Here is a 14520-nt window from a genome sequence, read left to right as displayed (position 1 = left end):
CATTATTTTTAAATGTATTTATTCACAATAATACACAGAATGGAAACCCAAAACAGTTATAGGCTCTTAAAATGACTGAGTATAATCGCCAGGAATTTGGAAAATTAAAAAGGAGATATTCAGCATTTTATTTTATGCAATAATTTAAATTGCTTTCATGTGCAATAATCGAAAACATTCCATCATCATTAGGAAAGTTCAAGGTTTTAAGCTTGTTCAAATAGAGTAAGAAATGGGTTGATATCAGCAGTCTTTAAAGAGCTGTTCCAAAACTTTGATCAATATCCTGTCTTTTTGGACAACATACTGCACGCCTTTGGGCAAATTAACGACTCAAAACATCCTTACCTTCGTTGACCTTTTACCACCTTCTATCCCCAAACTGGACACTTTAAATTAAACATTTTCAATACTACATTTAAATACTGTATATTCCTTCTTCTCTGACTGGCTGAATACTACTTCTAACAGGTACATTCCATATATTCTGAACTTGTATTGGCTCTTTTTTTTTTTTTAAATAATTGAGACAGAAATGGAGCATATGCTACAGTCTATCCCTCAGGCTGATCAGCTTTGCAGACAAATCCATGGCCGTTTGTCCTCAATTTCCGCATGTTTTTGTGTTATTTTGGTTGTCGGATCGAGGATCGTTGAACCCAGAACAGCAGATTGATTTTCCGCTATGCGTCTCACAGCATCGCCTCATTTCCTTGATAACGTCTTCACACATGCTTTCCACGTATTTGTTAGCTATGGGAAAGGGGAAAGTAAATGAGGCAGCAGCGTGACAATACAGCTTGATAATGCACGGTTATTAAACTCTCTGTACCTTGTAAACACTGCTGAATGGCACATGCTTGTTTTTGACACGGATCTTTTTGCGGCATAGCTGACAGAAAAGCAAGAAAAACAAGAGAAAGTATATCACTTCCCAATTAATAACTAATACATGCACATTAAATCCGACTGTCAAACCTGGACTCCGACCTTTTTAAACACTAGTAGTTCCTATCATGTTGAGAAAACGTTCTACGTTGGGGTTAAACGCCAATGTCGCTTCCTGATTTGGCCTGGAACCGATCACGTGACCACCAACAAAAAGTCAATAACGATACAGCAGCGCCATCTAGTGGGTGGATGTCAATACGAAATACTGTTCTTTATTAAATAACTAAAAACAGAATTATATATTACAAGCAACTGGAAACTGATATATTATGTTATCATAACATACATAGTACAAAACATAATTTAAAGTCTAGATTTTCATCGAGGAAGAAATTCGAGAAATGTCATGTATTTACAGCAATGTCCTTTTGATTTCCTGTTAATTTCCTTTTAATTGCATGTTATACCGATGATAGCTAATTATTGTGTTACAAGTAATTTCATTAGAAAATAAATTTGACAAACAGATTGCTAGATGACTGCCATCTTCTCTCACAGAATGCTGAAATGTTAAAATATAGGCCAGCCATAGCATATTCAGATCATCGTTTATTTCATTAAGCTTATATACTGCCTGATTGTATGAGATCTTCATAAATATCTGCCAATTCATGAAAGCACCATCAATGTTATCTCCAAAGCTGAAGCCATAATTTGAATCCTCATTTGTTGAAGGCGGTCACCTGATTCCATCTTCATATGCCATGTTTCAAACACCTGGGTCAAGAGAACATAGTAATTAGTATTATGAATTATTGCAAGGACTGGCACGTGCATGTGCAGTATCTACTCTGCCATTACCTTCATTCTTGGCCTTAATAATAAACATTTTGCTCTTCTTCTCCAATGTATTGGAGGCAGTGCAGGTGTAAGTCCCTGGCAGCAGTGAAGAGGAGATAAGGACCGCTTTGTCCTCCAATGTCTCCTTAATGGAATGCGAGGACTGCCAGCTGTACACAGGTGCAGGGTTTCCAACTGCAGTGCAGTTCAAGGTCAATTCAGCACCCACGATTAAGCCCAAAACCTCAGGTTCAGGATTGTAGAATGTCGGAGGAACTAAAGAGAAGTATTAGAGAGATTTGTTTAACCAGCCAAGAAAAATCTCCTAAAAACACTGATAATAGCATCAAGGCTTACAGTACACAGAGGTATTAAGAGGCTCAGAAGTCAACGTAGGAGGCGGTTGTGGGCCCTCCGGTCCAAGCTCCAGCACTGCGACACACCTGTACTGCGCTCCATTCTGGGCTCTAGTTGGCACGACGACGAGAACAGAGGACACTTGAACAGGGGAGGCCGATGTAAGGTCAGCGAAGGTGTGGTTGTAAACCTCGCTCTGGCCTCTGTACCACCTCAGGCTGAGGTACTGAACGGGAGCGACGTTCTGCACCTCACACAGCAGTTGGTACTCCTTTCCTTCCACCATGGGGCCGGTGTGGTTGACAGGCCTGATGGAGACGCTATCAGGTGTTTCTATGTGAACATGCAAAGTTTGTGACATTCAGACAGCTTCATGTGGGTTGTCCACTGTGCGAACGCTTGACGTGACTCACTGTACAACACCAGGTTGAGCTTCTCTTCACACTGCCTGGGAGCTGTGAAGAACACACCGTAGCAAATAGGCTCCTCGATCCAGTCGATGAGACTGCTCACCGTCCACTGCACAGACAGGTCGTTCTGGGTGTGGGCTGCACTGATGGACGATTCCCAGCCGAGGACACGTACGGGGCGAGTGGCCTCACAGCTGACCGACACCGGCTGCCCAAAGCCCACCACCACTCTGGCGGGCTTGATGACGAGAGAGCAGCCTTCGCCTGACACTGAGTCATCAGGAATATAGCCGGTTTTAGCTAAACATTGTTGTGGCCTTTCTGCTCACAAGCAGCACGTAGGTTCCCACTTATGTAACCACATGAAAATGGAGAAATAAGCAAAAAACCTGACTCACCAATACAAATAGTGTAATTCCAATTTGTCTGCTTCATCCCATTCTTGTGTGCGTCAATATGTTCTCTTATATTTAGGTAGAATAAGTGATTATTCTAATAAAAAAACAATCTATTTCTGAAGATCTTCAAAACACTGCTATATTAAAGGCCTTTATTGAATACATTAAACTGTATCTTTGATATCTGCACTTGAAATGTTTATTAATTTTTGGTTAAGATTGCCTTTTTTTCTGCTACTCATGACCTATTCAAAGATCTTAAACTCCTTTATTCCCCATCTTAAATGGCTTTACTGGGATTTTTTCCCCCTCAACTTCTACATTTTAACTAGTATTTTTAACATGCCAAAGTAATCTCACATCGAAGGGATGCATAAACATCGTACAGAGTGTTGCTGTGATCCCACTCACGATCAAAAAAATAGCCTTGTTATTGCAAAAGCTGATTACAAAAACAATGTTGAGGGTCCTTACCTGAGTACAACATGCAAAACGTAACAATCCCCCGAAGAAATAGATTTTCCATGTTATTTTCTGCAACGGACCGTCGATTTAGGGCCAACAGAGGGAAAATTCCAAATTGAGCAAGCCTGGTTACTCTGCAGGAAGCTATGATGGAACAAAAAGGGGCCCCTTCGTCCCAGCTGACTTTGTGGGGTAAAAGAGGGAAACGTAACAGGTGGTGGGTCTTTGAAAAACACACCAGCGACTGTTTTCTAACTGCATTGATGAACATTTACTACAGGGATGCAGAGTGGAAGGACGTTCGGATTTGATCTTATTTCCCCCTAATATTCTACCTCTTAGACTTGTGCAGCCATAAATGTGTGAAATGTAGAAGGTGGTTAAACACACGATTAACAGTTTATCCTCGTCTTGCTGCTTTGCTTTCTGTTTGCACAACTGTTGGTTATGTAGCAAAATCCCTGCAGAGGGAATGTCGGTGCACACAGGACTGCAGTTAATTCCATTTCACAATAGCTGCAAAGCATACAAACAGAATCTGTTTTGGCATTTAAAGAAATAAAATCAGATTACAGCACCTGCTGGCGTTGAGGAGCACATCGAAAAAGCTTTCTTTTTAAACTCTGTGACCAATTGAGTAACAGCCACTCTGCCAGGTTGTTATGGCAACGCAGTCAGTGTGTACACAAACAGTGCTTTCTGGCATTGCAGTGGGACTGAGCCTAAAGGACAAGGGCCCAGACAGAAAAAATAGGGTAACAAATGACCTACTTTGCACCGACTTTGTTCGCTGCTAATCAGTATTGCAGGCCCAGCGTGTGTAAAGTCATTCAGAATGCTGTGAACCCACCAAAATACATAAACAACAAAAGAAAAACAGGAAAAACACATTTTATGTTGGCGTCTCCCCAACACAGGACCTGGATTTATTTTAAAATGAATTCCTACAAGCTGTTCACACACACACACGAATGCATCGCCATCAGAAATGACAGCCCCCTTTAACTATTTTATAATAGTGTATGAAGAAGGAGTCACAGTCCGGAAAATTCAAGAAAACTCCTGAAAATCAACATAAAGAGGCACAATACAACATTGTAGGGAAGTTAACAGTGCATCCGGAGGGACGTTGATTAAAAACATCCACTTGTACCTTAATTTAACAATAAAAGTAACAAAATTAAATAATGAATCTTTGTACTCCTGCTGAAAGATGATCGTCAATAAAAATGCTAAAATAAAGGTGTTCACTTAAGTGCTGCACAATTTCAATACACAAATTTAAGAAAAATAAAAATCACATTGTGTCCTATTAGTCATTTTCTTTTGCTGCATGACCTCCTCTGCTTATTCAGCCTTTTCAAGGTCGATAAAGAGGTTCAGAATAACTCACATGCAGTTAGTAGTGTATTATGCAACGCTGCACAGCCTCCCAGGAAAGGGCTGAGTGTTAACGCCGCAAGGTTTTACGCTCACTTCTTTCAGTCGGTGGGTTTGCAAATAAGTCAACAGTTTGACACATGTGCCAGACGGGGCAAAAGAATGGCAAATAATAAAAGTGACCCCTCACATTGATATGCAGCTTTAACGTCAACAGATGAAGAACCTGATTTTTAGTGCATGCAACTGTGGCATATTTCAAAACATACATCACATTGAATTAGTGGCAAAATGAGCTTGACGAAACACGAATGAATAGGCAGGACACAGCCTGCCTCTTTAAGAGATATGAAACTGATACCATACGTTTCTCCACCCAGCAAAAACAAGCACCATCATGTAGAGTTGTGTTTGAAAAAAAAAAAAACAAGTCTCATACAGGTCCTGATGAGGTGGGCCGTCCTCTCTGATAGCTGCCTTTGTTGAAAGCAAAAGTACCGTCGGGGGTAACAAAATGAATGCCGACGATGGCGAGCAAGATCCCAGCGGCCACGAATGCTCCCACCATGGCTGCAAAGGTGCTGCGGTCCCCTGCGGGAGACGAGAGGTTTAGTTATTTCCTGCCTCAGCTCATCAGCTCAGACCGGTCTGACGAGTTGCTATCTGTCTGATAAACAACACACGTTAGGTTAAAAATTACAACAAAAAACGCGGTCACTAAAATCGCAGCCGTGCTAACAGCACGAAGGAATGATGGGAATGACAGGATGAGGAACATCAAGTATAACGGAGAAAAGAAGCTGGGTTTGGTTAGAATGTCTTACTTTCAGGTTCGATGACAGTAAAAGATTTGATTGCGGTGCCCTGAGAATTCGAGACGTTGCACTTATAGACGCCTGGAAGCTCGAGAATCGGCATCAGAACAGGTAGATGTGTGGTCTGATTCCTGATCGTCAGTTGTATGGGATCTGGGAAGGTCCAACTGTACACTGGCGCAGGGTTTCCCGAAGCGTTGCAATTTAGAATTAGTGGGCTTCCATCTCGGAGCTCGTGCTCCTCATCTGTGGCATTCGAGAAGGCTGGAGGAACTGAGGAGCGAGGAGGAATTATTAAAACGCAGTCCAATAAAAAGAACAGCATTTATAAGGTAGGACAGAATTAAGAACCTACACAGCACTTCCATTTTGTATGCCTGTGATTGACTGGCAGGAATATCTGTCCCTGGCCCAAAGGTCAACGCTGCCTCGCACCAGATGGACTGTTCGTGATCGTCTCTATGCGCGGACAGAGTGAGGACGGATGATTTATTGACCGGCTTTAGAGTCGTGCCAGGAAAGGTGTCCGTCTTGACACGCTCGCTTCCCTTATACCAGCGCACAGAAAGTTTATTCACTGGTGCCACATTAAAAACATCACACCGCATTTGAAACTGTCGGCCCTGGACAAGGGGGCCGGAAATATCCGACATCAGTACATTATCTGGCGTTTCTGTGGAGGAAAAGAGAGACAGAGAGATGCCACAATGTCCAAGAAGTTGCTTTATCATTATTAGTAAAAGTAGTAAAAAGTAGTAGTAAAAATGTAGTTCAGAACTTACTGTAAACAGTGATCGGTAATTCTCTCACACACTGAGCACCAACAAGCCTGTTGATGAAGCAAAATGCTCTCAATTCCCAGTCTGTCACCGTCTTTATGTCCAAGGCCAGAGAGGTGACCCCCGTTGTGAGGGGTTTCCCTTCCTGTGAAGCCTCCCAGCCCATTCCCTGGATCTGGTCTGTTAAAGCTGTGCAGTTGGCCCACAAGGGGTCTCTGAATCTCACCACTACACTGGGGGGGCTTATCTTAACGGGGCAATTGGAACCCGCGTGTTTTCCTGCAAATCCAGAATAGAAATTAAAGCTCAAGGTGCAAGCAGACAAGGAAAAGACAAGCACAAGGCAGTTACAAAGTTCACATTTATAGTGTTTGAATAGAACAAGGCTGTTTGCAATCCACCCCGAAAAGAAAGTGAAACTAGAGCTACGCTGCGATTCTAAATCGGGACGAAAAAGAAGGGAACGTGGGAAACAACACGTCGTATTATTGCGTAGATCTAAAAGTTAAAGTTTATGTGAATAAGGTCAGGAAATCTCCAGAGAAGAGAACTTTAATCCCCTCGCTAAAGAACAAACGCGACCAGGCCCGATCCCACTGGGCGGGGATCGGCTTCAGAGAGGAGACTGTTAGCAGAACCGCAGAGCAACGGCAAAGAAACATTTTACCTGCAAGCGCCATAAAGCAGACCATTATGAACACCAACATAATGGAGTCGGCGTGGAAAAACCCCCCTTTTTTAAGTTCGAGACGGCGACAGTAACTTCAGAACGCGTCCCCGAAGCGAAGCACTGCTCGCGCGCTCCACACCTGTCCACTGAGATCTGGTGGCGCGTTCACGTCTCACTCGTAAAATATTGTTGCTTTCTACTTTTTGGTATTACAATCATTTAACAAACAAACAAAACCCAACAAAAAGCAAACAAAAAAAGAACGTGTCGAAATGTTGCCACCGTATCAATATCTTTTCAAACTAGTAAACTGCTCTTTTAATAGCGTTACTGCCCAGATGACGCAACTGTTCATACATTGTTAGCTATAATACTGTGCGAGGGGTAATAATCTGATAACCTTATCTCCCCCTTATCTGGCGTCAACCCCTTATAAAATATAATAATGAATTTGTATGACTGTTGATCAAAGGTTCAATCAAATTTGCTTTAAAAAAAACTAGTTTGTTTAGATGAGAACGCAAGAGACGGCGCCCCATGGTGGGCGGTGACCAACCGACGTGTTAACTACATTTCTTAGTAAAAAAAAATAGTATCATCTAGAAGTGTTTATCTCAGTAGAAATGGTTTTATGTCTGTTGCAGAGACTCGTAGAAAAAAACACAACCAAGCTATTTTTCTTTAAAATAACACTTTTAATATTAAAATAATGTTTTACATGAAGTCACATATTTACAGCTGTATTCACAAATTTAATGTCATCCTACCTTTATCTCAAAGGTAGGACCTTTATGAAGTTCCAGCATTTATATTTGTCTGCAGTCCAGTTTCAAAATGAATTTGTTCCACATTTACTTTTTCTTATAAATAAATACAAATGCAGGATTTTTATTAAATACTGCTGGTGACAACAAGAATTCTTGTCGTCACAATTTGTTCCATAAAGCCAGAGCCTGACACAGCGTGGTATAACTGGGGCCCTGGTACCGAGAAGGCTCCCAGACACAGAACCGAGTGCAGAGTGCTTTACAGAAAACAGTGACGAGACAGCAGGCTCAGAAAAAAACAAAAAACAATGCAAATCAGGATACAGACGGAGCAACGAGAGCAGCCCTTATCACAGATTTACACTTTCTGAGAAGAAGTGAGGAAGAAAAAAAGAACTGACCCACTCCCTGTTAGAGTGACAGCTAATGCAAGTCAACAGAACACGTATGAAAAGCATAAATAGAATTTTAAATACTTTTTTTTTTTAACGTAAGGCCTTCATTAAACATTCACAAACGCAGTGTCTTTGCAAAAATTGAAATTTTCTTTTAAAAAAAATAAAAATCAGTAGTAAATATAAAAAGCAATCCTCTCACAAAATCTAGTTATTTGTGCTCCCGGAAATGTAGACTATCACAAACGAGAAAAGGCCACTCACTTTTTGTCAGCAGAGGGTTTAGAGCCTAACACCAGTGGTTCTTTTTATCCCCATTGCTACGCTGCTACGACAGTTTGGTCATGGGAAACTGGGAGTCCCAGCTGTTGTGAGCCACGTTACCGGTTTGGGTGTTGAGCTTTGCGTTTTTGAGGCTGTAACGGCGCATTTTGGTGTTCTTGTAGTAGATGGAGTAGATGGAGACAAAGACGATGGAGATAGCAACCACCGTGATTGCCACCAGTCCGGCTATGAGGGGAAGATAGTCCTCTGGAATGAAATCAAAGAGGAAGCACGTCAGGGTTAGGGATGTTGAAGAATAAACTGCAAGGGTCTCCATTTTTGTCATGCCATTTTCAGTTTACATCACACATGCACTTTTCTGGAAAGTTTGCAAGCACTATGCAAGTCTGAGGAACTATTTTACCACAGGTTCTCACTCTTAACTGTGAGACTGTGGTGGTTCTAAGATCAGGCAACAAGTTAAAAAGAAGCGTTATAGTTTCAACAGAACTTACCCAAACCTCCAAAAGGTTCTTTCTTTGTACTCAAACATCGTTGCTTCACACCTCTCAGACAAATCACACGGCGCAACTTTTAGAAAACGCGTTTACGCGGCTGGACTGACGCGCTCGCGTTTAGGACCTGCTCCCCTGCCGATCTTTGACTTCTGGAGATTAACGTAGCCTAAAGAACGAACGATGTCCTGCTGATACCTCCATCCCAACTTTAAAACATCACCTTCTACCAGAGATGAAGTTTCTGAAGATCAAAATAAGGGCCTATATCTGTCCTATTTATGGTGTGCGTGTCTCTACAGTGGAGAGTTTAGCCTGTCGTTACCTTTTAAAATCACTTCAACCACGTGGACGATGGAATCAACTTCATTAGTGGCGCTGCAGTTGTAGTAACCTGCCTCAGTCACCAGGAGCGTGTCTTGAGACACATGGGGTACTTTGTCTTTGCTGTAGGACCACTGGATATTTGGCGGTGGGTGACCGTCGGCCTCACAGATGAGCTCTTCGGGATAACCTCGGAACACCGGGATTACCTTTGGAAGCTTAGTGGTATTGATGGTGGGCTTATCTGTTGAGAAATAATCACAGTGAGGCTAAGAGGCTTTTTATGTTAACCATTTATAAAGAGAGAATAATTCCAAAACCGAGCAGAAACGTGAACTCACAGTAGACGGTGATGTTGAGAGGACTGGACATCATTTTCGGCGGCGGCTGTGGCCCGGCGGGGCCGAGGTCCAGCTGAGCCTCACACCAGAACGTTGTTCCGCTGTCGCTTCTGTCCAGAGTGAGGGTGATGATGGCGAACACGTTCATCGGGGACCGGGTCACGCTCATGTCGCAGCCACTGACGTGCTCCCTCGGGCAGCCTGTCACGTGCAGTGACTCTGATGAAGTAGAAGTCAGTTCTCTTTAAAATAAGACTCAACATTGCTTGTTTAACAAGCGCCTGTTAATTTGTGGGCCTAAAAGATAAGCTAAGTCGCATTGTCCACCTTTTCCTACTGTCTGGAGTGTTTTGTTCCCCTGGTACCACCGAACAGTGAGGTGTCGGGCAGGAGCTACACCGGTGATGTTGCACTGCAGCTGGAACTGCTTGTTCTCCACCACTGCGCTCAGATGGTCCACAGCTCTGATGGAGACGTGGTCGGGCGTCTCTGTTGGAAAGATGGAGCGTGAGGAAATGAACACATCACCAGTGCAAGAGAAACAACCCGGGCAACTTACTGTAAAGAGTGAAATGTAAAGGTTTGCTGCACGGTCCGATTCCCCTGAATGTGGCAGTACAGATAGGTTGAAGGTCCCAGTCTTTGCTGGGGTCAACAGACAACTCAGAACTGCCGGTTTTGTTGCCATCCTGTAGCTGCCAGGATACTTTTCCTTCTATATTTCTGGAGCCGGAGGTCGTTGGCCTGCATGTTACACTCTGGCCTTTGCTTTGGTATGGTATCACCATTTTCTCTGGAGTTATTTCAATGGGACATTCCTGCTGGGCACCTGTGGAACACCAAATCAGAATCAGAAGAATCAGAATCAGAATCAGAAGAAGGTTTATTGCCATTGTTCATGTAATACACAGTATTACACAAACTAGGAATTTGTCGTGGTGTGCCGCTGCGACATTCAACATAACATTAGACATCAACCTTTAGACATCAGGACCTTTGAATAAAAACAGCACACATCACAACACATTCAATAGTGAGACAGTGTTTGTTCCCAAAGCAACAGGAAAAGGGCTCAGGAAGGAAGTAGCCCTCCCTTAAACCAAACGTTTGACCACCATTCTTGCCTAACATAAAAATGTTCCACCACACAAAAATGTACCAGTACTGCCTCTAAGGACCCTCAGAATCGAATGTGAAAGAACAGTTTTAAAATGCTATCTCTTTGGATAATGATAGTTTAGTCACAGTTATAGTCACCGCCTAAGTATCACGGTGATCTTTTTAGTGAACTCCTCGTCACTTGGCACATAAAAACACCAATAAAACGCGTTTTGGTTTCTTTAAGGTCAACTTCTTTTTTCCCCCTGACATATACAAAAATCGGTCCGCAACAACAGCGCAATGCCAAAACTTACTGGTTCCGTTACAAAGCGCCAGCAGCGCTACAGTAAGGAGACGGAGAAAGTTGAAAGCAGCCATCGGTATGAAGGCTTTCCAACAGCTGTCGGCCCTCTCCGGTCACACCGAGCCAGCGACGTTTCTGCGGCCGCCCGACTGACGCTGGCGCTGGGGACGAGCCGGCTACCACCTCGGTGTTTAGGGGAAGCTAAGCTAGGCTACGGCTGGACGCACCGGCCGAACCCAAATAACCCAGTGGAAAATGCAAAGAACCCTTACCCCTCCCCCCCTGGCGGTGGGCGCGCACACGCACGCGCACACGCACGTACGCCACTTGCACTTCTATCTGTGTGAGGACTTTCTTAACCGTCTTAACGTTCAAACAGTCCTTAGAAGTTGAGAGGATCAGCCTCACTTCCCAAAAATGTCCTCACTTTTCTATCAAGTACAACAACACACACACCATCTATAAATGTGGTCAGCTGCCTTCACAACAGATAAATAAGTTCTAATGTAAACACCAACGATTTGTGGTAAATGGAAACAGCCTCCATCTTGCACCCAAATAAGAATTTCAGCATGTGCTCTCGTGTTGCCATTTTAACCAGCTGCAGCCATAGCAAGGGCAGCATCCCAGCTCCATTCTTTAGACGCCATGACCCCACCTTTCACGTGCACTCTGACTGTTTTCGAGGTATTTCCTCTGTCGTTCCAGGCGCGGCACGTGTAGGAGCCCGTGTTGAGCGCGGTAGCATTGTCGATCATCAGGCGGGAGACGCCGTCGTCGTTTTCCTCCATCACGTTATCAGCCTGGTAATAGTTCCACATGTACTGGGGTCGTGGGTTGCCCGTGGAGGAGCACTTGAGCCCACCAGACGAGCCGACCTCAACTTCCATGTCTTCAAGCTCAGCGACCTGCGACGGCGGGTCTGAAAACAAAGAGGCGGTGCGTTACCAGCTAAATCATGCCAGGATGCCGGAGATATTCCCATCCCTGTAACTCACAAAAGACAGTAATATCTACTGTCGCGGAGACAGTCGCCAGCATGTTTTCAGCAGCGACCAAGTATTGCCTGGCATCGCGTCTGGTTAGGTACTCCGGAAGTACTACCTCCTCGCCTTCCTTGTACCAGATTATGTTGGGTTTGGGGTAGCCCTCTACTGTGCACGTGAGGTTGTGAGGCATGTGCTCCAGCACCGTGTAAACGCTTGGACAGGACAGCTCCGGTTTATCTGGGAGCAGAAACAAACATTCCTTGGTTGTGCTGCACGGGCGCAGCGCCAAACTAGAGGCTGCAGGATACTCACACAGCACAGCCAGATCGATTACTTCTCTGATAACCGAAGCGCCCTCGGCTTCAACGACATACGTTCCAGCGTTTTCGCGGCTCAGTCGGACAGCGGGATCGATGCGATTTCCATCTTTTCGCCACAAAACACGCGGGGCTGGATTCCCGGTCACGTTGCACAGGTCCCCCAAAGGTTTCCATTCAAAGGTCTCGTTAACACACCGGATCACCGGTCCATCTAAACCAAGGGGGAGCATTTATAAATACATTACAAATCCAAATGAGTGTCATTTCAAAACAAAAAGACCAAAAGACTTACAATGAACTGTAACCTCATACGGTTCTGAGATTTTGCTTAGCTTTGGGCCTCTAGATCCCAGGTCCAGGACCGCTTCACATTTGAACGTGACGCCGCTGTCCTCCCTAGACGGTACGAAGCTGATGGCAGCAGACTGATTCACCGCTTCTTTAGTGGGATGATTAAAAGTGTCGGTGTGGATAATTGTATTCCCTCTGTATAACCTCACAGTGAGCATCCGAACGGGGGCCACGTTGGGGACGTAGCATGTAAAATTATAGGCCGTCGATTCTTTCATGGTGCGGTCAGAACCAGCGGTGGAGCTGATATGGATGGAGTCTGGGAAGGCTGCAAGACAAGGTGGACGTTAGCACACCCTTCATGTCGTTCTCTTCTGTCAGGCGCTACACATGAAACTCACTGTAGAGCACAATTGTAGGCTTGGAGGTGCATTGTTGGTTTGTGCCATGGTATATGAAGCACAACGGAGAAATGTTCCAGTCTGTTAGCCTTTTAACAGTCCAGGTTAAGTGGCTGACTTTAATCAAACCCGTGCCTTCTTGTGTGCTCTCCCAGCCAATTCCTTGGTGCTGGTTTATCAGCGCGCTGCAGTTGATGGCGACTGGGTCTCCATATCTCACCACCACGCTGGGGGGGCTCAGTTCAATGGGACAAAGAGCGCGTCCACCTGTGGAACGCATTGGCATAGCTTATGGATCACATTTGCTACAGTTTAGAGGAAAGAGTAAAGTAATGTCAATGTTAAAATTGACTGCAAATATAAATAGTTAGCTAGTGTACAGTGGGGGTTATGTAGTATTTTTTTAATGACAATTTTCCTACAACAAATGCATAGAAAATGCTGGCCAATGTTTAGCAGCAGATGATAGATAGATAGATAGATAGATAGATAGATAGATAGATAGATAGATAGATAGATAGATAGATAGATAGATAGATAGATAGATAGACAGACAGACAGACAGACAGACAGACAGACAGACAGACAGACAGACAGACAGATAGATAGATAGATAGATAGATAGATAGATAGATAGATAGATAGATAGATAGATAGATAGATCCACATGTTACAGCAGTATTAGGATTTAAACCAGTTCAGGAGAGATTTCTGGAACATGAAGTTATTTATACACTAGATTTAGATTAGTCTTGGTCTTTGCAGTAATAAGATTGCAAAACATCTAAAGGTTTTAACGGAACAGTGAATCTGACAGGGCCTCTGCGTGGACACCGCCCCCTGCTGGTGGAAATAACACTCCGGAGTTCGTTCTTTCCCTCGAAATATCAAGTGATACCGAATCAATCCGAGGGTGGTGGAAACACATGAAAGTCTCGATTTTTTTATTTTTTTTTAAAGATAACTCCCTGTAAGGGCTGATCTGACAAGACAAAAAGTCAAGTACAACATTCAGCATTAAAAGACGCTTCATCACTTCAGTCCTTAAAGTCCTACCTGTCGCGACGAGGAGGAGCGCGGCGAAAATCAGGACGCACGATGTCTCCGGACTCATTTCAGCTGTCTTCTGCCGATTAGAAGAGAAAGTCCCTCGGTGCTTTATCGCAGCTCTGTTCTACTCCTCTTGAGAAGCTGCGGTTTCTCTCCCCCCCCCCACTCTCTCTGATTCTCTCTCACTCTCTCTCCTCACCCCCCACCCTCTCTGTAACCTGGATGCTTTTCTCCTTACAACGTGACATCTTTATTCCACCACGTGACTGGAAGCTTTTCTGTCCAAGCAGTAATCAGGAAGCTATTTGGGGACCATCTTTGTGTTTTGTGTTTTTTTTGTTTTTTTTACTGTCAACCCTTGAAAAATGTTTTTCACATGTAAGAAGGTTTGATCGCAGCTAAAGCGATGAAGTCACACCCACACATTTACAGATGGAGGTTTTTGCGGCGAAC

At 43.9% G+C, this 14520-nt stretch overlaps 2 protein-coding genes across 4 annotated transcripts; both read right to left on the bottom strand.

Moving 5' to 3' along the window:
• Positions 1 to 5: 5 nt before the first annotated feature.
• cmc4 (C-x(9)-C motif containing 4 homolog (S. cerevisiae)) lies at positions 6 to 1106 on the bottom strand. 3 transcript variants are annotated; one of them, XM_011604094.2, is made up of 3 exons: positions 991 to 1106; positions 833 to 892; positions 6 to 753 (listed from the first exon to the last, which is right to left on the bottom strand). In XM_011604094.2, exons 2-3 carry the CDS (start codon positions 888 to 890, stop codon positions 605 to 607), a joined length of 207 nt encoding a protein of 68 aa, XP_011602396.1. In that variant the 5' UTR covers positions 891 to 892; positions 991 to 1106; the 3' UTR covers positions 6 to 604. The 3 variants fall into 3 exon arrangements, with proteins under 3 accessions (XP_011602396.1, XP_011602397.1, XP_029691858.1); XM_011604095.2 differs by having other exon boundaries at positions 979 to 1072; XM_029835998.1 differs by having other exon boundaries at positions 833 to 1076.
• A 377-nt stretch (positions 1107 to 1483) lies between these two features.
• On the bottom strand, positions 1484 to 14228 carry LOC101079737 (uncharacterized). Its single transcript, XM_029836698.1, has 21 exons — positions 14074 to 14228; positions 13018 to 13284; positions 12618 to 12944; positions 12318 to 12536; positions 12015 to 12242; positions 11675 to 11938; positions 10171 to 10440; positions 9939 to 10100; positions 9612 to 9830; positions 9272 to 9514; positions 8497 to 8698; positions 7905 to 8029; positions 6339 to 6614; positions 5912 to 6229; positions 5566 to 5829; positions 5178 to 5332; positions 3371 to 3632; positions 2502 to 2768; positions 2089 to 2421; positions 1753 to 2007; positions 1484 to 1668 (listed from the first exon to the last, which is right to left on the bottom strand). Exons 1-21 carry the CDS (start codon positions 14129 to 14131, stop codon positions 1661 to 1663), a joined length of 4722 nt encoding a protein of 1573 aa, XP_029692558.1. The 5' UTR covers positions 14132 to 14228; the 3' UTR covers positions 1484 to 1660.
• Positions 14229 to 14520: the final 292 nt, after the last annotated feature.

The sequence above is a fragment of the Takifugu rubripes genome, chromosome 5, assembly GCF_901000725.2.
Source record: "Takifugu rubripes chromosome 5, fTakRub1.2, whole genome shotgun sequence".
In the NCBI taxonomy this organism is placed as follows: domain Eukaryota; kingdom Metazoa; phylum Chordata; class Actinopteri; order Tetraodontiformes; family Tetraodontidae; genus Takifugu; species Takifugu rubripes.
Note: the sequence above shows the minus strand (reverse complement) of the source record. Positions and strands in the feature narration are given on the sequence as shown.

Coding starts and splice junctions, on each gene's coding strand:
- cmc4 (XM_011604094.2), bottom strand. CDS start 890: ATGCCGCAAAAAGATCCGTGTCAAAAACAAGCATGTGCCATTCAGCAG. Junction 754..832: donor CATTCAGCAGTGTTTACAAG/GTACAGAGAGTT, acceptor CCTTTCCCATAG/CTAACAAATACGTGGAAAGC.
- LOC101079737 (XM_029836698.1), bottom strand. CDS start 14,131: ATGAGTCCGGAGACATCGTGCGTCCTGATTTTCGCCGCGCTCCTCCTC. Junction 10,441..11,674: donor AGTCAGAGTGCACGTGAAAG/GTGGGGTCATGG, acceptor GGTGTTCCACAG/GTGCCCAGCAGGAATGTCCC. Junction 6,230..6,338: donor ATTACCGATCACTGTTTACA/GTAAGTTCTGAA, acceptor TTTCCTCCACAG/AAACGCCAGATAATGTACTG.